The 22,730-nt window shown below is 42.1% G+C and overlaps 1 protein-coding gene across 1 annotated transcript in view; it reads right to left on the bottom strand.

The window, feature by feature from the left end:
- Positions 1-22,730, bottom strand: part of BARD1 (BRCA1 associated RING domain 1) — a 43,136-nt gene that overhangs the window by 4,290 nt on the left and 16,116 nt on the right. Inside the window, exons 5-9 of the mRNA XM_066553721.1 lie at positions 18,449-18,529; positions 16,035-16,207; positions 9,047-9,155; positions 7,406-7,541; positions 6,345-6,437 (exon numbers count right to left, since the gene is read on the bottom strand). Of these exons, the coding sequence (XP_066409818.1) occupies positions 6,345-6,437; positions 7,406-7,541; positions 9,047-9,155; positions 16,035-16,207; positions 18,449-18,529 (592 nt within the window). The remainder of the gene's footprint in view (positions 1-6,344; positions 6,438-7,405; positions 7,542-9,046; positions 9,156-16,034; positions 16,208-18,448; positions 18,530-22,730) is intronic.

Raw genomic sequence — 22,730 nt, 5'->3', positions numbered from 1 at the left:
CTAAACAAAAGGTTATTGATTCTCCTGTTCTTTTTTACCCCCTCTCCCACAAAACTTGCTTCTAGATCTCTAAATCTCCATTATCATTTTCAGGAGCAGTGAACCCTGTTGGATGCAGTAGTCCAAGTGAGGTTCTCAAAGACAGAATAAGCAGCTCTGGCTGCGTTATGGTGTCACTTGGAAGCAGCAGCAATGTACAAGTTTTACCATTCTTCCAGGAGACAGCTGGACCAACCACAAGATGATCTTGTGCTAAAAACAATAATATCTCAATTTCACACTTGAGAGTAGGGATGCAAACAGAAGGTTCCAGCACATTGCAGACCTTTCCAGTCAGTTGTTTTTTGTTTGGTTTTCTGGGTTTTTTTTTTACTGCTAGAGATTTTATTTTCTGTGAAAATTGAGTGCTAAGTTGAGTCCATTCAGTATAGGCCAGGTCTTTTCTTTCAGTAGGCATTAATTTTAATACTGCTAACATATATAAATGGCTGGATAACAAGACAGTTCCCTTTTAATGGTCCAATTCAGTATCATCCTGATCAGGACATATAAAAGGAGATAAAACTCCATACTTTACTCACAGGTAGATCAGTCTGCTACTTTTCCAGAAGCTCTTTTGACCTTACATCACTTAAGTCAAAATGTCCCTTTGATTTCAAACAGAAACCATGGTTAAATTGACTCCCCAAAACTCCTGAGATCAGACTCTCATTTCTTTAGCACTACACTGAAAAGCCACCAGTGAGAACCTGATGCCAGGGCACTGGTTACATGAATGGACTGAAAAAAAGAATTGCTATTATCCTAATTTCAAAAGTGACCAGGATGCCATCTCCCTTCTGAAACTGAGATGGACACCTTGAATACTTATGCAAAAAACGTTCAAAATAGGACTGAATCTCAGAAGGAAAGGACAGCCCTGAAGAAGGTTTCTGAAAATGGAAGAGAACCTTAGACTTTGAGAAGACACCTGTCATTTTAGGAGGAAGCAGAGATCAGGGTTGTGCTGTTTTCCTCCACACACTGACAGTCTGTGCACTCTTGACCAGCAAGCCTGACTAAAAATCTAATCTGTTCTGGTCTAACATAAGACCGTTCAACTTGCACAGGGTCTCAGCCACTCTTGATTTATTCCCTAACACTAGTGCCAGTAGGAGCTGTGGACCATCTAAGTTTGAGTTTGTTCAGGTTTATCCCTGTTCTTGGAGAGAAGAGGGTGATGATTGCAGCAAGGTGTTAGTGGCCCTTTAGGTTTAACCTCAGCAGCTGGATCCATCACCCATGGAAGGGCAAGACTTGTGTGAATGCAAGTGGGATTTCAATCCTCATGGAGCAGAGCTGCCCTGCAGTGCCAAGGTCAGTGTGCAAGCCCTGGTGGATAAAGCTGGCCTGACCCAACACCACTGTGGGGACAGCTCCCATGGGCACAGGGGTCCTGCAGAGCTCTGCCCTGGAAATACAGAACATCCCAAGCTCCAGAGCCTCTTAAAGAGCTGATTTCACAGCTGCAAGTTTTAGTATAAACAAGGTCATTTGCACCAAATTTTAGCAAAACCCAAGCCTGCACTACAGTCCCTAGAAAACATGGCAGGAAGAAGTTTTAGCTTAATGCATCCACATTGAGCTTGGTGCCACCACATTTGGCACACAGAGCACTGCTCATTTTCTCCCCTGACTAACAAGATCAGTAAAGCATCACTACTTACACTGATCCTGATTACCTCACTGAGCAGCTGCCCCTGCCTTCTCACCTTTGAGATCTAAGGAGCAATCAGGTTAACAGGGTGCCCACTCTAATTGACCTTTGATACAAGTGCAGCTGCTAGCACTGGAAATAAAAGAAGTCATTATTTGCAAAATTTAAGATCAGAGCCCTCTAATCCTTATTCATGTAAGTCTTATTGGTTTGCAATGAAACTAACTGCATCAGCAAAAACAATTTGAAGAGAATGAAGTACAAAAAAAACCTGGTTGCCAAGAACAAGTTGTAATCACCCACAGATACCCAAGGGTATCTCTCAGTAACTCAATTAGCCTTACTGGAGTTTTGTTGGATTTGCATTAATAAGGCAAAGAGCAGGGGTTAGTCCCAAAAATCTCTTAGAGTAGCTAAAGGTAATTTAGGAATACATGATAGCAACAAAGAAGATGAAATACTACACATCCAAGATCTAATAGAGAGTGCACCTGATACTTCCTTAGCTCAGTCTGCAATAGGTTTTACAACTTACATGCAGATTGAGTAAAGCCTGGTGATCTCAGTAATGATATGCATTGAAAAGGAAGAAAGGAAGAAGAAAAGGAAGAAATCTGGACTGAGAGAAAGCTTTAGGGGAATTTGGCATGGCTGGCTTCAATTTGTTTTCATAAACAGCCATTATTGGCCTCTGCTACAGCAAAGAACTTTTACACAGTCTCTTATATGCTCATAAAGTGACTTCAGACAGGCAGATTTCCATGGAGTGAGGTAGAGATCTCACCGGTGAAACAAGAGCAGCCTGTTTTCTCATCACATGCAAACGACACAAGATCTGCAGAGACTGAAGTGCATCTGCTTAAGAATGGGAGCTTACAAGTGAATCCAGGTGGTATTGATTGAACACAATGGAACAGGTGCTTAGCAAGTCCTGAAACATTCCCAGCAGCTGGGAGCATGTGATTTAAAAATTATTCCTTCACTTGGAGCCCCAGGTGTCCTGTCTTCTTTGGAAAGAAACACTGCTGGTCACAGCTGCTTTCTAGAGTGATCAAAGTGAATGGAGGTAGCCCTTCCTCAGGTCAGGTTAAATTTAAATTCCCCCAGGGGTGTTCCTCCTCTGGATCCCATCACAGGCTTTTTAATGAATGAGGTTGTATTTCCTATCACCATCTTCCTTAATGCCATGTTTTCTTCAAACCAGAAGGCAGCTAGAACAAAGGACCCCACAAATATGGCAAACTGAGTACCTGGATGACACAGAACAGTACCTGGATCACACAGAACAGTACCTGGATGACACAGAACAGAGGGAGCTTTGGAAACACCGAAGTTTCCTTTTCTTCTAGACTTTATTTCAAACCAACCCACCTCCAATCTCTGCAGACATCACACTGAAGATATTCTCACTCCCATTTTCTCCTCTGCAAACCCCAGCAGCTTCACAGGGTAAAACTGTGAGCTCCTTCCCAGCAGGTGCAGGCACTGAGGGAGTGCACAAGTTCAGCCCCTGCTGGTTTGAAGCACTGCCCTCAGCTGCACACCCCATACAACCAGAACCTGCACTTGGGAGAGTTCTAAAGCCTCTCAGAGCTAGGAGTCCTTTTGTAGGAGGTTGCTGAAGGAAGTTTCCAAGTACAAAAAGAGCATGAAGCTCCAGTGATCAAAAGTTTTGGGTGTTTCAAGGAGGGAGGGCTTTGCTGAGAATCAGTCAGTTACCTAAAAATGTTTTTGCATGAAAGAGAGACAGTCCAGCCTGAAGAGCAGTCAGCTCAAGCAGCTTTGCACTCCTCTGCTCTACCAGCCTAAACAAGGATGGGCATAGAAAATTCAGAAAGATGTTTTCACCTTGAAATGTCAGTCATGCAGTCCTCTAGCTCTTCCAGTCAACTCCCTGTTGTTGTGAGTCCTTACAGGAAAAGCAGTTTTTTCTGCCTCCTTCTAATGATCAGAACTAAATCATTGCTGCTGCTTTCAGGTAAGCAAAGCAGGGGAAGGAATGAGCAATCAGATGCTTAGAATTCTGCCAGACACTTCACTGCCAGGACTGACACGAGCTTGTTTCAATGCATATCATTACTGAGATCATTTTTCATTCCCTGCTTTAACAGATGACAATAACTTAAAGAAAAAAAAAAAAACAAGCTGAAAAGCTATTAAAGACTTCTGCTGGTTTTAATTACACTGTTCTGTGCTCCACATAAAGCTTAGAGGAAATCCAGTGCTACTTGAATCTTTGTCTCAGCCCACTTGCAGAAGGATAATGACTGGCCACTTTGTGCCCTATTACCATCCCAGAAATAATAAAGGCAATGAAATAATGAAACCAGTGAAAGTTATGGCCAAGGAGCACTGTGGCAACACTGCCTCAATTCAGTTCTGTGCTGCCTTGCAAGTGGATGCACTGCTGACAGTGTGCTACATACAGAAAAGGTGGGAAAGCAACTGGTAACATGAAATTGTTCTTCTGTGAAGATCTAATCATGCTCAGTGGTGACATCCTTTCCTCCTAATCTCCTCCCTGAAGACAAAAGGTAACCCCAAAACTAGGGATACATACTTCAAACTTGGCTCTCCAACAGCTCAAACTCTGCTGGAAAATTCCACATTACCTCTCTGCCAATATGAATGGATGCTGGACCTGTGTGCATGGACACATGGAAACAGGAGTATCACAGAGTCACCAAGAGAAGGAAACTGCTGTTTATGAGACAAAGATTCACAGCCTGCTGTAACAGAAGAGTTAACATAAGAGATTCTCAAATAAAATACTGTTTTTGCAAGCTTCTGATGTTTTTTAAGAAGAGGTATAATGTGTAGGCTATAAATATAATTTTAGGGATAGCAGTCAAATGCAGCTTACCTTGTAGTAAAAAAAAATTCAAACATTCCCTTATGCATAGTCAGCATTTCATTAAGTGCTTCACTGAGCTTTGTTTTTTCAAATATTTTAGTGAATTTTTTCAACATGAATTCACTTTAAGTGAATAGTTTAGAACAGTGAACCATAAACAACAGCTTATATTTATTATATAACCAGGAAATGCACATACTTTTGGAAGTTTATTTGCATCACATTTAAGGAAACTTATCCAAATAGAAGTCAAAAAGCCACGATAAATGGAAATGAAAAGGAAAAGCAAGGACCTCTTTTTCCTAGACAAATGTTCCACCAGCAGGAGTCCCATTATTTGTTATAACAATCTTTAACTTGTAATGACTCTGAAGAAGACTGATAACAGACTGGTGGGAACAGATGGAGTGGTGCTGTTAATTATAGGCACTTAGCTGCATCAGACCCCATGAGTTATTGCTAACATTTCCCACTAGGGAGGAGAATCACTTGCTTTTAAGTAGGATGTTGCTTACTAAGCTGGGAGCATTAGCAGGCAGGATTGTATTAATCAGTACCAACAGCATAAAATAAAACTCAACTGTGAAAAAAACCCATAAAAATATTCCCTGAATAACCCCTGGACTATTTCTTTTTTTTTTTTTTTCCCAATCACTTCTAAATATGAAAGTTCTTCCATAAAGATTTAAATTCAGGTCTCACTAATGACATCTCCCTACCATTCAGAAGTTTTCTAAGCATCTGACTAGCAGGAAGATGAAATGAAGTAAAGGATGCACAGAGGATAGAATGTATGCAAACCTTCTGGGCTGAGTGAAGCCAAGAACCTGCCAAGGGATTCACACAGAAATAGGGTCTTCTGTCTTGGGGGGAAAAAAAAAGCATGGAACAAACTGTCTGGAAGCCAAATGAACACCCTGAGTCCAGTGTCCAACCTGATGCTGTGCTTTAGTTTGCAGCTTCTGAGGCTTTGCACAGTGTTTTCATAAACATTAGTGTCCAGGCCATTAAAGAATCCTTATGTTCTGGCATTTAGTCACACAGTAGAAAACTGGAATGAAATCTGTAAGTTTTCCATGGGTAATTAACTCATTTGTAATGTACTTATTAGCTAAAGGGACTTAGTCATAAAGGTCAAGGGGAAGAAGATGGGTTTTGCAACTACTGTGAAGGCAGATACTAAGAAATACATCAGAATAAATAACTAAACTCAAAATTTAGGGTTTAAGTCCACAGAACAGCTATAAGAAAAAGCATGCACTGTATAAACACAAATGACAGACTGCTTGAAACATGACTTGCATGCTAACTTGGCATAGAAGTTCCAACCTCCAATAGATCTGAGCTTGTATGTAAACATCAGCTCACTTCCCACAGGCCTTGAGCACATATCCCAAACAAACCAAAGTCTCCTCTCAACTTCAATGCAAACTGCTCATAACAAATCCTGGAATTCAATAAAACCCTTCCTTCTCTCCCAGGGTATCTTGCATAATGTTCCAAATCAGTCTTAATGTAGCAATGAAAAAATTCACTCCCTACTGATACTTAGCTATGATCTATCCAACACACCTAGCAATGAAATGCACTCTTACCTAGGAAGTAGTAGTTATATTCAATCAAATATACTCAATTAAATTGCTAGTCTCTCCTGAGAACTGAAAACAATCCCTTGCACTTTGTGTCAAGATGGCATTGATATTAGGACACTTGTTAAAAAAGAAAGTTTCTCTGGAATCCCATCTACAATTTCTGCTTAAAAACCCCAAGGAGTGCCACATATTTAATACTTACATTCAAACTTGAGGACCCAACATCCAGTCAGAACAGCCATCATGCATTTGACAGTGGTTGGCATTGGAACATCAGGGATAACAAGGTGAGTTACTAGGAGAAAGATTACATCAGTAAAACTAAAAGCACAGAAAAATCAGAACCATGCCTGGCTGAAAAGCAATCAATCATTATTTAAAGAATAAGCAGACTATAATAATTTATCAGCCACTCTTTCCAGCACAAGGAGGTGATTTTTGAGACTATAATCTGAGTTAGTAGGAGAGCTATTAGAAATTTTCTGGGTTTCAACATACACTTGCTGTGAAAAAGGGAACTCATGGTTTTATAGTTCTACACTAACACTTAAATCTTCAGATGAGGCTCCAGTTTATAGGACAGCATTTTTTATTTCCAATCCTTTTAGAGTTATATTTAACTCTGACAGGAATCTTACTAAGGGATCTCACTGCTTTAATACAAAGCTAACAGAACTCCATTCAACATTCTGGAATAGTAATCCAGAAGTGAAAGATGGAAGGGGGAAATTACCTTAGCATTTTGCTCACAAGCACAGGAGGGATTAAGATAATATTCCTGTCCTCAATGAGGGGAAAAAGAACTCCACCAAACCCCATAATTTGGGTTCACCAATCTTAATGAAGAACAAGATCTGAAGGCAGGCAGCATGTGAGAACTTTCAGTCAATGCCATGCTCTTTACTCAAGGCTCACTTCTGGAGAGTAAAAACTTTACAGGATGTCTCACAAGCAGAGACCTTAAAGTTGGTAAAAGGGGTGTAAAGAGAAGAGGCCTCTGAGGAGACTTTGGGATTTTACACAGAAAATAAACTGCCAAACTGTGGCTCCCCCAGAAACTTCCTGCCCTGATAGCCAGACAAGCTTTCTATGTGTTTACATGCAAAACAAACCATCACTGCACTGCAGCTACAGCTCAGGGATTTCAGAAACTGCCCTTCCCAGCAGTGATAAAAAGCCTCTTGCAGGTAGTACCTTAAAGCATAAAGTGCAGGACTGCAGTTACTTCTATTTGGACAGAGACACTTCAACAAGACTCCATACCTCTGCTGTTAAATTCAGTGCACCTCTGGGCCTTCAGGACTGCTGCTAATTTGTTCAGCAATTTCTGCTGCTCCACACTAAGATTGCTCCCCAGTATACCAAGGGGTCCATTTCTTGGCTGGCTGGAGCTCAGCACCTATGTGAACACGAAATTCTGCAATAAGCTCAATATTTGGGAACATAAAGAAAGCAACTTACTGGACAGTTTTCTTTTTCAAGAATAAGCATTTTGAAACAATTCATGGCAAGCTTAGTGGACAGGGTCTAGAATAAATGTCCATGTAACAAATCAGCTCCACAGCAAAAAGCTTCACATTAAAGATATTTCATTTAGCTTATGCAAGGTACCAAAACATGGATCAGTTTTTCCTCCCTTGCCCTCTTTGGTGCTTTTTAAAGACACTGGGGTGCACACATAGAGCTGGTTGAACACTGTGTAAACAGCCTGGCAGTGTTGAAAGAGAATAAAAATCCCAATTAAGTAGTAAAACCTCCTACTTTTAGCAAAGTATTAACAGAGTATTATTGAGTAACCTATATAATTAATATCTGCATTTCCTTTTAGTATAAGCCCCTAATAGTTTACCCTGTAAGCAGCCAATGCTTCAGTGGGATTTTAGATGTGGGTAGTGTTAATGCAAAGTAAGAGGAGCTTTATGCTGATACAGTAGGATACTTCAGCTCCTGGATTTTCCTAAATACTCCAGATTCCATGGCACAGACAGACCTTTGAGATCCAGTTAGCCCACAGACTCAGGCTCTGCATCAAGGCATCCATGTGAGCCAGCAGCTATCCCATGGCACACACTCACCCCAAAGCAAATGCAAATACCAAAATGGTTTGTTTGGCACAGAAGAGCTGCATCTTACATCTGCTGCAGGTGGAAGGAGCAGCCACATTAGTCCTGGTTTAGCTGCAACAGTTTACTTTTGGCCACTGGGTACACCCTGTGTCCTCAATGAGGAGGGATCTTTGCAGGCTCTAAAGGCTGGAGTAGATATGGGCTGCTTATATCAGCCAGGTCAGCTTCATTCTCCTCCACTGGGAGGCACAAAGCATTTCATAATGCAGCCATTTGTTAGGTCTGAGTACCTGATTCTGGTTACAAGTCCTGGGAAGTCTTTGTCCAAAGGAGGAGAAAAACAAAAACCCCAGCACAATCTCCCAAAAGCTATTTCCTGCTGCTGAGTTGATATTTCCACTGCTGGACAAAGGATGACAGTGCAACAGCCTTTTAAAGGCACACAAAAAGCACCTGGAACAAAGACTGCTGCTGTTTGCAGACAGTTTGGAAAGCAGAACAAATTTAGATATGCAGAAAAACAACATCAACAGCAAAGTTCAAGCGCTGATACTTGAGGAATACCACAGGCTCGTTTTCCTGTAATAGAACCACATGACAAGAAACATCTTTTGTCTTCCCACATAAAGCTATAACACAGAACTTCAGAGCTTGTCAGTGTTCCACGTACATCCTAGAAACACTGTCCAAGACAGCTTCCCAGCCTATTTTAAATCTCCTTGTAAAGGAGGTGATGTACTGTACTTACATCTGAGCCTTCAATATTTAAAGGAAGAACTCATGGCTTCTTGTTCTGTTAAAAAGCAAAACACAAAAACAAACCCACACAGCCATTTACCTCAGAGGGCTGGGTAAGTGAAAATGATTCATTCTTCACTGGTAACATTAGCAGAGATTTCATCTTTTTGCTTTCTGCGTAGTCCACAGGCCGCAGACCAAATATATTACTGGCAAAACAAGCACAGATGGGTTTAAGTAAATAAAATGTGACTTGATTCTTAACTAACCAGGCGTATTAGCTGGGTAGCTTTCCCTCCCACTTTCTTATTAATATGTAATTCCAGCTAAAAGCACAAAGCTTCAAGTAAGAATTGCATCCCAGACAGATGGATACTGAATTACAAGCTGTTGCATTCGGCTGAGGAGTAAGGGATGCTCAGAGCAGAATGTTCAGTTAAATAAACCACAGTCCCTGTTAAACTGTCTCAAGATGCACTTTGATATCATTTGCAAGACCCAGAAATTTCAGCTTTAATCTTTCATTGCAGTCATAGAACCAAGAAATGTATTTTTGGCTCATCCATTTGCCATAAAAGACATGTCAGAAGACTCTCCATAGTGTATTAAACATGGGAGCTTGATGTGGTAGTGCTTTTATGGGAAAAGCTATCTGCTTCCTACTTGGAAGCCACAGCTCCCTTGCACTTCCAAAATCTGAGCGTGCATCTCATTTTCCCTCAGTGTGCTGTTCCACAGAACACATTAGAGCCAATTCAGTCAGATTTTAGTCGGTTTGCCAATTTTGTTCAAAGCTATTGATTGCAGGTGGCACCTCATAGTTATCAGTTGTGCTTCCAGACTGATTTCCTCTTTCAGCACTCCTCAGACAGAGGTGATTGCTATAAACACATCAAACTCAGCCATGGCTTCAATTTCTTCTTCATACAACTTTGCTGCTGCAGGACAGTAGTGAGGGGAGGAAAGCCTGAAATTGCAGAACAGGTATCATTGCCATTAGCAAACAGGAGCCTGTGCCAGCACTCTGGGGAAATATTCTGCTTGCTTTGCCCTTTGTGAGAATAATGGCTGCTGCAGCTGATCCTCTTCTGCCCACCTCACACAGCTCTGGCTCTCCAAAGGCAAGGTAAGAGCTCGTTATGGAGGGGAAGCTTGTAATGAGAACAAAGCCCTGACTCAGTGTCTGAAACCTGGCAAGCTTAGTCATCAAACAATGAAACATTTGAAGAGGTCACAGGACCACTGCAGCTTTGAAGAGCTCTCTCTTGGCCACACATTTCTGTGCAGTAGGAATCCAGGAAGCTTTACAGGGAATTCCACCTAAGGCCATAACCCAATCCAGCCCAAAGAGCAGCTCAAATTATTAAGTCTCCACTCTGACTTAACTAGGAGGCTTTGGCCAGTGCTAAGCTGAAAGATAAGTCTGACCTTAGCACCCTTCTGTAGCCCTGCTCACTAACACAGCCCCTGGGGAAAACAACAATCCACAAAAATCCCCCACAGAAGAGTCCAGGATGGTATTTTACACTATTACCAACCCCAAGCTCTTGTGTGCTACTAATGAGCACAGGGCAGGCATAATACAAACTCTGCAGACTGAAAGATAATTGGTTAAATCTCTGCCCAGGCCTGGGAGTTGCAGCCCATTAAATATTGTCATGCTGTTCCTGCTTTGTCATGCATCATCAGGGTAGCTCTTGCCCTTTCCTTAAATAAGGCCAATATTCAACTCAAACTGCTGCAAGATAAAGCTCCTTTGAACAATGCATCCAGAGAGGGGGGAAATATATACATATATATCAAACACCCCAAAAATCACCTTTAGACTAGCTGGCTGACCCTGCACTGTGAGCTAAGCAGAGGGAGGAAATCCCTGCATGCCAGTAGCACAGATTTGGGAGTGCTTTTCCCTCCAAAGGCACAGTAAGGCTCTTGACTGTTGGAAAAAACTCATCAATGTTTACCACAGAAAAAAACCCCTCAGCAATGTTCACCATAGAAAAAGACACAGACCACCCCACTTAAATACAGAACATTTTTTGCCAATTGAACTGTACAAATACAAGCTCCTGCTCCTCCTTCTGTATTCATTTACAATTTTCTCCTACAGTTTTAAGCTTGTTTTAGTTGCTTCTTACTAGAATATTGTGACATGCTGTCCCATCATTATTCAGCATTGAAGAATTAAAGGCTATTTATTGCATGTTAAGGTGGCATAGTTAAATTGTGACAAACTTTGGAGCTGAGGTCTGAAAAAGGAACACCAGCACAAGAAATGGTTTAAGAGTTTATAATATTTGCAACTAAACAGATTGTTGAGCTTGAAGAGAGTGTGAAAATGTAGCTGAAACAGGAGAAAAGAGGGTTTACATAATAAAAACCAATACAAGGAACACATCCTAAAAACAGATTTTCAAGTAGGATAGTGTTGTATTTTACTTTTCAAAGAGAAAGGATGAAAAGTACATTTGCACTTTTTTAGTAAGGCAGGGCAATGGGGAGCAGAAGCTTTAGGGAAATGGTGCTCACATCCATCTTTATCCAACCCACCTGAACAAAGGATATCATCCACCTTGTTCTAAGATGAATTGTTATCCAATATTCAAAACCAAACTAGACATGCAAATTACAGCCACCCTAACACACAAACAGTGTTTTCAGAAATACCAATAACTCTGTGTGCTCCTCCTACAAATCTGGGATTGTTGGGAATGGGTCCAGTGCACGTGATGAGTTCCACATTCAGCAGGAAGACACAATGGCTTCTGCTGGAGAGAAATTAGTGAGGTGCCTAAGCTGGAATACAAGGTCCCCAAGGCATCCCTCTTTCTACCAGAAGACAGGTGGCCTGTCTGGAAGTTGTTTTTAAACATCCCAGTGTCAGATGTACCCTTGGGTGCAAGCAGCCTCCTGTTAGCCAGTCATCCAGGTACTGAATAATCAGTAGGGGGCTGTTACAGCTGGAACAAATCCAGTCCAAGAGTAGGATGGCTGTGCTGAGAACAAAGAGGAGCCCAGTGAGGAGCAACTCACCCAAATCTGAGTATGACTTTCCATGAAATGACATAATACTCTGTAATTCTTTGTAATCAGGACTTTTAAGCAGCTCCACAAACCAAGTTTTGCCCCAGCAGCACAGAAGAGCTCAGCAGTGAATGGAAATCCTGCAGCCAGGTCTCCGTGCATTACCCAGTAACTCCCAGGTGGAAATCTGACCGGCTCTCCAGGCAGCACCTGGATTTTGAGAATGTGCTAAATAGAAACCTTTCCTGAACCTGACAGAGGGAAGAAAATTTCATCTGTGTAGCCAGAAAGACCAGAAAGATCTGAGATATCCAAACAGAGCCAGGATTTTAATTAACCTACTGTCAGCAGGAACTTCAACACACTGTCTTGCACTTGGGCAGCAAAGACCTGCACTCTCTTGACTCAGAATAAGGAGACAAAATGGTATCAGTGCCATGGGTCTAATGCCTCCTGGAATGACTGCAGGTTATAATCATTTTTGTCCCTGTGCCATTCCTAATTGAGGACCATGATCTTCCCCTTAGCATTCCCACAGGTTTGTTCAGAGTCAGGCTCACAACCACTACACCTAAAAAAGCAGAGCAGGATGACAGTTTCTGCTAATGCTAAACTTACTGTGCATGAAGAACTGCAAAGACAGCCCATTTGAGTGAAAGCATTTAGGAAGTACTGTGAAATTGCAAATGCACAGATCTAATTTTTCAAATCACTTGGCTTGCTGTGAAGTAAAGAAAGAAGAATTCAAGCATGTTGAAAAAAGCCCTAAAAATAAAAATTAGTTATGTGTAGGAGATTAACGTAAAAAAATTAACAGGACCAGTAGGACAATTAATAGGTCCACTGGTCCATATAATATTTTTCATTTGCAGTTTGTGTCTCTCCCAGTCAGTGAAAACTTCAGTGAAGTTGTGGACAAGTGAAGTGCCACAACTATTAAATCTCAGAGATTTCCAAAAAGAAATTTTGCCAAGGAATAAGGAAATCCCAGGATTAATTTCTGGCAAAAAAGGAAGCCCTCATCTGCTCTTGCTTGGTCCAAAAGATATGTGGCTGCTTCCTGTTATACAGAGCTATTTCTTAATGCACTACAAGTTAACATGAAAGGAGAAAAACCCAGCCTGAAAGGCACTTGGAACGTGCCCACTGGATGGGTTTGTGAATATCTGACATGTAAATCTGAAATGGCAAAGTCTCAGCTCTCTGGATAGGGCTGTACCTCAGCCACTGAGGTTTCTCAGATAAATCCTACATCCCTCCAGTGAGTCTTACCTGCCTTTGGACCTGCTGTCAGTCATCACTGCACACCTTTAAAATCAATTTCACCTGGCACAACTGAGTAGCATGCTAAATTTCCAAACTACTGCTCTAAGCAGGCTGTTGGATGCAAGCTCTGTTTTTGTTCCAGTAGATTAACTCTTCAACACACAAGGGACATTAAGACACCAAACTGAGTTAATTCTACTGTTAAGACAGCAGCAAGACATCAGTCACTCCTGTGAGGTTTCATGCTATATATTTCATGGTGTCCCAAGTAACATTTGAATGCATTTGTCATGTTCACATTTTACTTAGTTCAGCTAAAGTAAAACACTTACGTAACCACAGTGAACTAATCAAACTTTCCTCCCTGCTCCTGTGAGATAAAGGATCACTTTATCCCACCACATTAAGGAGAGTCCTCTCCTTGGCTGAAAGTTAATTCATTGTGAGCCTGAAGAGCCTACAGAAGGACTAGAAAGGGTTTTATACACCAAAGAGAAAAACAAAGTGAACTAAAATTAGACCAATTTATCCGTTTGACAAAATTGGTTTGGTGTAGCCTTAGCTCACACACTGCACACCTCTCAAGTTAAGGCACTCCTCAAGAAAATCAGCCTTGGAGATGCAAGCTCTACTCATCACTGCTTCGATTTCTACTGTAAAGAACCTAAAATAATAATGTGAAGGTGAGCATTAAGTACAAAGAGACCAATTATAACTAGCCATAATGAAATGAACTGTAATTGCACCATTTTAGGTGATCAGCCTGTTCTCATCTCCTGTTTTCAGAACTGTGGCCAGCTGCTTTGAGAGATCTAGGAAAAAAAGTCACTGAAGAAAAACAAGCTTCTTGTCAGATGTGACTCCATTATAAGGATACCTGCATCCACTAGGAAAAAAGAATTAACTGAACCTTCTAGATGCAAGAAGGTTCCACTTACCTAGCCAAATCCAGCCACTGCTTAATTAGGACCACAACTGGCAGAGACTGCAAAACACCCTGTGAGATTTGCAAAGTCATGGTCCAGGGGAAGATCACAGCACCATTCACTGCTGGAAGCTATGGGGGCACAGGAGGGAAGGGAGGAGGAGGCATTCTCAGGAGCCTCAGACACACTGCTCTTGTTTCTGTTGTTTCTTGACAGTGTTTGGAGGAGGTCAGCAGAGCAAGCCTGAACACTTGGCTTGTACATCTGTTTCTCTGTGGCTCTAATGCTGGGTGTAAAAATAGGGGAGGGGAAACCCCAAGCCCCTTCCATGCAACACACACAGTGGCATTTCAGCCAGAGAGCCTATAGAAGATCTGGAAGCCTCAGTTATTCCAGGAAGGATGGACAGAACTGAATTTGTGCCAGACAAATCACACAAAGATTAATGGCAGCTACATTTGTTCTCAAGAGATTTTAACTGAATGTTATTTACATTCAGTGAAAAGTTAAAGCAGGGCTTAAGGTTTACATAAATCTCCCCTTCCCTGATTAAAAAGCTGCTGCTTCAACAGAGTCATGTTTGCTCATGTAGGGTGAGCTGAAAGAGGTTCAGCTTGACCTCTGTTTGTGTGAGCACATGCAGCAGAGACCAAGGCTAACAGGAGCCCTGCAGAGTCCATGGCTGGCATTTGGAACCTGGGCTGTGCAAAGCCAGCAGAGCTGAAACCCTGCCACAATCTCAAAGCAAAGCTGCTGGCTGTGCTTTCAAACACCAGACAAACACGTGGTGTGGCACAAAACCAGCTCCTCATATTCAAGGGGCTTGAAAATCTCTGAAGCTTCTCCAGGTGCACCAGTCCTTGCTGCTCAAGAACAAAGTGAAGATGAACAACTGATCCTTGTTCTACTCTTTCATGCTGAAGTCTTGAGTCAAAAGTCTTGTTGCTTTGTTTTGGCTTTGTCTTGTTTTCTAAACTCTAATATATTCAAGATTAGGACTTTATGAGAACCCCTCTGCTCTTCCACAAAGCACCTTAATTCTGTAAGCTTCAAGACTGTGAATGCTGAGAGCTGAAGTGATTAAGCTGAACTTGTTTATGCTTCTTCACGTGGCTGCCACAGAAACTTCATCCTGTTGTGTTTCTATACACACACACCCCCCTATTGATAACTTGTACTGGACTCAAATTTATACACACAGGCCCTGGCACAACAGTACAACCCCTAAAATTATATTAGTGACTGGAATGCTAACAGTGTTACTCATAGACTGAAAGATTCTTTAGCACCTCCTATACACAAATGCCAAAATCTTCAGGAGACAACTGTATAGAAGAGTCAACTGAAAATATTACTTAGCTTTTTTTTTTTAATTAAAAGGTGTGCCAAGGATTAGTGCTTTGATCCAGAAAGGCAAAAATGAAAATTCCCAAATCTCAGCCTGTGTCTGTGTCATTTGTGAAAACAGAAGAAACTGGAGCAAAATGCCTTCTGCTAGCAAGTAGTGTAGTAAAAGTAAAGAGACAAAAACCAGCTGTAGCAGTTCAAAACTCATCTAGCTCAGCATCTCAGAGCTGACAGCAGCTATAACAAGATGCCAACAGAAAAGTGTAAGATTAGGGTGAGCATATGTTGTTACTTTCCTCTCCAGTACTCCAGCTATCTATGACTCAGGCATCCTCAGAAAAGCTTAGGACAAAACCAAAGGGAAAGGAAACACCCACCTGGTACGCAGAGCAGAGCACACACTTAACACCCACCCCCTCACTTCACACAAAGCACATTTATCGCTAGCAGCGCTTCCCATTCACTCCCATCCCCTGCGGGCGCTGCCGCCGTGGTTAAAGGCAGGAGTGCTCTGGCTGTACTCACACGGCGTGCCGGGAGGCGCCGTGCAGCAGCAGCAGCTCCACCACGGCCAGGTGGCCGTTCCTGGCGGCGTCGTGCAGCGGCGAGTCGTTCTGGTAGCCCGTGGTGTTCACCAGCGCCCGGTGCTGCAGCAGCAGCTCCACCACCTCCGTGTGCCCGTGGTTACACGCCTCGTGCTGCGGGGGAAAGCCACAGGGGGGACTGTGAGAGTCTGGCCCAAGTTTCCCTCATCTGCCTCACCATACTCGTTTGAGGACCACTGAAGAGAAGCCCCCTCCTGTCTCCTCTGTAGGAGAAAGTTACACATGCCACGGGGCTCGAGACCTGAGCACAGTGCTAAGCTGTTGTTCACAGGTGTGTTTGCTGGATGCTGCACTGAGACCAATGAGAAGAAGAGGGCACTGTGTGCTTTTTGTAACAACAGCCTTGGAAGCTGTCCTACCTCTCAGCCTGGCTGGGCTTCTCCTGAGTTTCAGGGGGTCTCCCACAGAAGACCCTCACCTGTTTTACAACACCGTGACAGACAGACTGAGATGTAAGATGCCTCTCCATCAAAGACCAAGACATGGAACCCCCAGGTGAAAAGGCCCCTCTCCTCCTTCCAAGGACTGGGACTGAAACCCCTAACCCGAGGGAGGTGTGTGGGGGAGGCAAGCTGACCAAAGCCAGATGTTTGCCTGCAGGTGTGACCACTGGACCAAGAAGACAATGGCTCTGCTGAGAACACTGACTACCTGTTATAACTATTCTTTATTGTATCTGTTTTCCCCCCCTACCATTTCCAATAGAGTTATATAATAAAAACCTCTGAGTTAGAGATTTTGAGATCTCCCTGATGTAACAGGCGGATCCTCGACTGGACTGGACCAAAGAACTCCATCTCTATGTTTGGTAGCTATATCCCCCTTTCTCTCTCTCTCTCTGTCTCCCTTAATCCCTCTATCACATTTTGCTGTGGTCACTCAATAAAGGTGCATTTGTTTTGATTGTTACTGCAAATCCTCTGTGCCATGTCGGTTGTTTTGGCACCCTGAGATCAAACAAACGAACCATCACGAACCCCATTCGTAAGGACGGATTGTGACAGGGACTCAGGTGAAGCAGAACCCACAGGGGGACTCCTCTCATGGCAGCACTCCACAGATGGGCAGGGAAGATGATACAAAGGTGCTGTGTCAGATTCCTCATGGGAATTGACCGGGAAACCCAATGGGGGAATGTTCTTCCCTAGGGGTCACCAAATGTGGTGGTGTTTGCAGGGGTCTTAGGATGAGGGAAGAGATGAGAATCTTGATTCCATGTTTCAGAAGGCTGATTTATTATTTTATGATATATATTATATTAAAAGAAAACTATATACTAAAACTATACTAAAGAATAGAAGAAAAGGATTTCATCAAAAGAAGAGGAAAGGGGAAGAGGAAAGGGGAAGAGGAAAGGGGAAGAGGAAAGGGGAAGAGGAAAGGGGAAGAGGAAAGGGGAAGAGGAAAGGGGAAGAGGAAAGGGGAAGAGGAAAGGGGAAGAGGAAAGGGGAAGAGGAAAGGGGAAGAGGAAAGGGGAAGAGGAAAGGGGAAGAGGAAAGGGGAAGAGGAAAGGGGAAGAGGAAAGGGGAAGAGGAAAGGGGAAGAGGAAAGGGGAAGAGGAAAGGGGAAGAGGAAAGGGGAAGAGGAAATAAAATCTTGTGACTGACCAGACAATCCGAGCCAGCTGGACTGTGATTGGCCATTAATTAAAAACAACTACCTGAGAGCAATCCAAGATGCACCTGTTGCATTCTACAGCAGCAGATTATTGTTTACATGTTTCTTCTGAGGCCTCTCAGCTTCATAAGAGAAAAGATCTTAGCAAAAAGATTTTTCATCAAATGTGTCTGTGACAGCCCAACACTGCCAAAAAGCCCCCAGAAGAACTGAACAAAGGCCAACTGTGTGCAAGTCAGACCACAGGGAACAAACCCCTCCAGATTCCAGGCTACCAAGAGTATTCTGCAGGAGAGGAAGAAGTCATGGTTGATGAGAAGCTTTTGTTTATTTTCTGTAATTCAATCGAGCAATTTTTTCACTCCACTACTTGATATATTTCCAAACCACTGAGGACATTAGGAACCCATTAAATGCAAGCATTGTTTTGAATTGATAATTTTTGAGTTAGCCCAGCTGTACTGTCTGCATTTGCAGAGTCACCAGCTGATCAACTTCGTGGCCTGCCCTACACCCCAAGCAAAGGAGAATGACACTTGGGCAGGTCAGTGGCTGCTGATGAATTCTTTTAACCTTGTTTATCATCACTTCTTCACTTTGCATAATTCTCTGTCACCTAAGTGTGTGTGAAGGGAACTAAAATATCAGAGAGGAAAGGAGGGATGAAGTGAAATGTGATCAGAAGACTGCTGACAGAAAGAAGCCTTCAACACTCACCAGTGGTGTCCAGCCAGCATTATCTTTGACATTGGGATCTGCCCCATTTTTCAGCAGCTCCTCCACAGCTGCTAAGTCACCCTACACAGGAAAGAAAACAGAGTTCTGAAAAAGTAATGAAGAAAATACAGAGATACAACACAATTATAAATTCAGCTGCAATAAAAATGTTATATTATAAGCCTTCCATGTAGATATTGTCAGGATAACAAAAGCTCAACTGACCTGGAGATCACAGTTAATCATTGCTGTTCATTTAGAACCACCCACACATTTTACACAAATACATAGTTCTAGATAAAAACTATGCATGTAACAGAGTTAATTCAAAATAAATGGAAAAGTTTGCACAAATTGCAATCTGTCCACTACAGTCAAACTGCAAGGATTAAAGTCAGGAACGTTTATTGAGAAATTCCTCGTCCTTCAGAATGCATTTTTTTTCAAGTTAATCAAAGTTACTGTCTGAAAACACAGGTGAAATAAATTAATAAGCCTGACAAGCTTCTAGAAATTGGTTTTCCACAAAAGGAAAAGAGTTTTATTTAACACTGCAATTACTACTTTATGTTGAATCTCATTGACACTTTCCCTGACAGTGATCTACCAAAATAGTTTTAATTTGCTTTTTGGAAAAATGCTACACTCAGCTTTCACTGTAAGCAAGGAGGTGTGGAAAGGGTGGAAACTGATGCAGAGCCTCAGGAAAAGAGGCTGAATAGAGATGAGGCAAAGCAAGCAAAAGGGCAGAATTAGAGAATCAGAGGTTTTGACACCCTGAAAAGCAAAGCTGGTAATAAGATTGGAGCATATCCAGATGCAGCTATAAATAGGTGAGGAGAAGGTGCCTGTGGAAGCTGAGGCAAGGAGATCTCTGCAGTGCAGGCCTAACTTCTTATTATTTTAGGCAAAATAAAGCATTTCAAGAGAACTGCAGACACTTTGCCTAGACTGGGGTACTGAGATTCCAGATGAAGATACTATTAATATACAAACTGGTATGGAGCTCTTGCCAGGGCCCAATATACAATATAAAAAAAGATCTGAAAGACAGAAATTTAATCCATGATATACACCAAGTTCAGTGCCTTTAAGTAGTGGAAAGTCAAGGAATTTCAAGGTGCTACTCACAGCAAGCCTTGGAAAAGCTGAGAGAATATTATATTAAGCTTTAAATACAATAAAAACAAACTTAATCCAATTCTGTTACCAAGAAACTCTTTGAAAAAACAAAACAGCTTTAATCTTTACTCTTCAAGTTAGAAAAAACATTAAGACAGACTGCTCTGCAAAAATAAATCCAGCAAGCAACAACTGTAAACTCAAAACTCACCGAAATATAAATGCTGAGACTCGCTGGCTTTACAACCATCAAGCAAATTAACACATCAGAGATAAATTTCATGCATTATATTCACAATCTGGATGTCCCAGCAAAATGTTACCTTTCAAAGCAATTAAAGGATTGTAGCAGCAGCATATTCTTTATGGTTGCAAGGTAACAGACATAGATCAAACCTGAGCAGTTATTCAGAGGCAGCTCAGCATTAAGATCCCTCCCGACACAGAGAACACACAATTATCTATAATGAGCGAGAGCTGAGCTTATCATTTAAAGTTCAGTTTGCAAACATGTACTGCAAAGGGTTTGACATTTCAGGAGTACTGCTTGAAAGCAGGAAGCACAGCTAATAATTTGTGTGGGCATCAGATACTATCACAGCTTTTCACATCAGTTATGTGAGCATTGATTTGTAAAACATCAAAGGAAATGCTGCTGGTGTGGACACCAGGACTGACAACATACCCTGACTTAAATCCAGGCCCATGTCAAAATTAGAAAATTGCTGTTTTGCTGCTTCCAGAAGATAAATATTGTCATCATGTCATCTGTAAATGGAACCTGCTCCCTCCAACCAGCACGGAGCACTGAGAGTGACAGCAAGGAGGGAAAGCTGTCATGAGCTGTGCAGTGACTGGATGGGGGCTGCCAGTCAGGATTACAAGAGAGATGTTAACCAAACAGAGCCAGGAGAATGTGCCTTTTGTGTCCTCAGAGGCTCTTCAGGCAGCCACCATCAGGTGAACACTTAGCTTAAAAAAGCAGAAGAGGAAATTTCAAGTGGCAGATCATTAACAGACATGTTATCAAGTCCCTCCTGCAAGCAGAACCACAAGCACAGAATCATTTTGGTTGGAAAAGACCTACAAGATCATCAAATCCAACCACAGGTGCCTCTGACATTTGCCTGGATCTTCCAGAGGCTGACACCAGGTTGAGATGACAAGTCAAGCCAAATAACTGTGATCAAAGAGTTAAAAAAAGCAGCTTGGCATTTTTTACAATAATACAATTCTATCCAAATTGATGGAATTACTAACATCACTAAGCTAATAAATGCTTTGCTAAACTCTTAAACAAGAGTAAGGAGCGCAGAGGAGCAAATCCCAGACACAAATCTGTCCATTCCAGGTCTTCCCTCCACAAGAGAGCAGAAGAAATTACACCTATTAGTATGGAATGACTAATTCCAACATGCTGCATAAAGATGTGCTTTGACTAATGCTGAAATTAATTTGGCACATTTAGTTCCTTGAGTATATTTGATGCAGCAGGAAAATCACCAGGCTGCAGCAAGAAGCCAGAACCAGGGGACACAAGGAGAGACCCTCTTAGCAGAGGGGAAATGTTAAGTGGAGACACTTCTTGTTGAGAAAAGGAGAACAAGGCAAACAGCAGGTAGAAAAATGCTCCTAGCATTAAGAATTCACAGGCATGTGTTTATTTTGAAATCTAACTCTCAATGAAGGATTACATCCAGCTCTTGAAAAGGCAGGAGCTAGTGCAGCATGCAGAATTATCCATTCGGAACAAACAAGGCTCGGGACGTTTCACGCTCACAGCAAGGCTCGGCGGTAGTGCCAAGGCAGCAGAGGCACGGCCTGGCTCCTCCTCGGCGCCGCAGCTGCCGGGGAAGCACGAAAGGCACTGGGGCCATCTGTCGGCAGAGCCGGAGCCCGCAGCACATCCGACACAGGAGCCTTGACAGCCTTTAGCACTTCCTCCTCCCAAGGGGAATTTACTTCCTGCGGCCACGGCTGCCCTAAGAGCAGAAAACCATCTCTACTTGGCTTACACAAGGTTGTTGGAGGCGTTTTTTCCTTTTGCCTCAAGTCCTGAATTTAATACGTATGGTTAAGAACTGCAAGTGTCCTTTTTGTCCTATTTTACTGGGGTTTTTCCCCATTTTGCCCTTTACAACTGCCATTAACCAAGGTATTTGTCACCAAAAAGTAAAATTACTAAATAAATGAAAACATACATATATTCTACCAGTTAATGAGAGATCCAACAAATTGGACAGTACATGAAGGTGAAGCTAAAAAGCTGCACTCCTTCAACCAAATATTTCTTCTTTTACTTTCAAATTTAATCAAGCAACTTCAATCTTTAGGTCAAACAAGTGAACCAAAAAGACACCCTTTTAAACACAATGCCATTTTCTTGTTTGAGCTGGGAGGGAACTGGATTATCATAAATAGAACTAGATTATCATGGTTATAATAAAATGGTTAAATGGTTATAATAAATGGAACTATGGATTATCATAACTGGAACTAGATGATCTACAACTCATAAATGGTCAAGGAGGACAAATATGCATGAAAGAGCTTCTATGAATTGTGAACTCTTTCCAGGAACCTGCAAGTTTCTCACCTCAAAATCCTCCAAATGGATTCCCTGCACAGCAGACCATTCCCTAATAACAAACATACAAGAAGCTGTGCTTAACCTTTAATAAAGAGAAAACATGCAGGAAGTTACCCAGCCTCAGAAAGAAGACAAGTGACAACCAAGCATTATTGAAAAAGAAATGGTAATTTGTTTCCAGGTTTCCAAATCAGCACTTGGGAAGATGGATTGCTTTGACTTGTGGCCAGTTTCCACATTCTCCAGTCCTGCATTTGAAACCTTGGCATTATTTTATATTTGCCTTGATCTCCTCCCTTAAAGGAAGGGAGATGCTCATCTGTGATCCATCTCTCAACCATGGCACACAGATTCAGCCCCAAAAGCAAGGAAGTGCACAGCTGACTAGGTCAGACACCTGAAAATAAGATTGAAAAGCCATCCTGATGTTTGCCATCACAAGCTCACACAACCACACCATCTTCTCTGCTCTCCTTCCTGATGTGTCATTAACTGGTAACAAAGCAATAAAAGGAGCACTCTCCCAGGCTCAGAAGGAATTATCTTCGTTATTTTACTGTGTTAATTATA

This window comes from Molothrus aeneus, chromosome 7 (genome assembly GCF_037042795.1).
Source record: "Molothrus aeneus isolate 106 chromosome 7, BPBGC_Maene_1.0, whole genome shotgun sequence".
Classification (NCBI taxonomy): domain Eukaryota; kingdom Metazoa; phylum Chordata; class Aves; order Passeriformes; family Icteridae; genus Molothrus; species Molothrus aeneus.
Note: the sequence above shows the minus strand (reverse complement) of the source record. Positions and strands in the feature narration are given on the sequence as shown.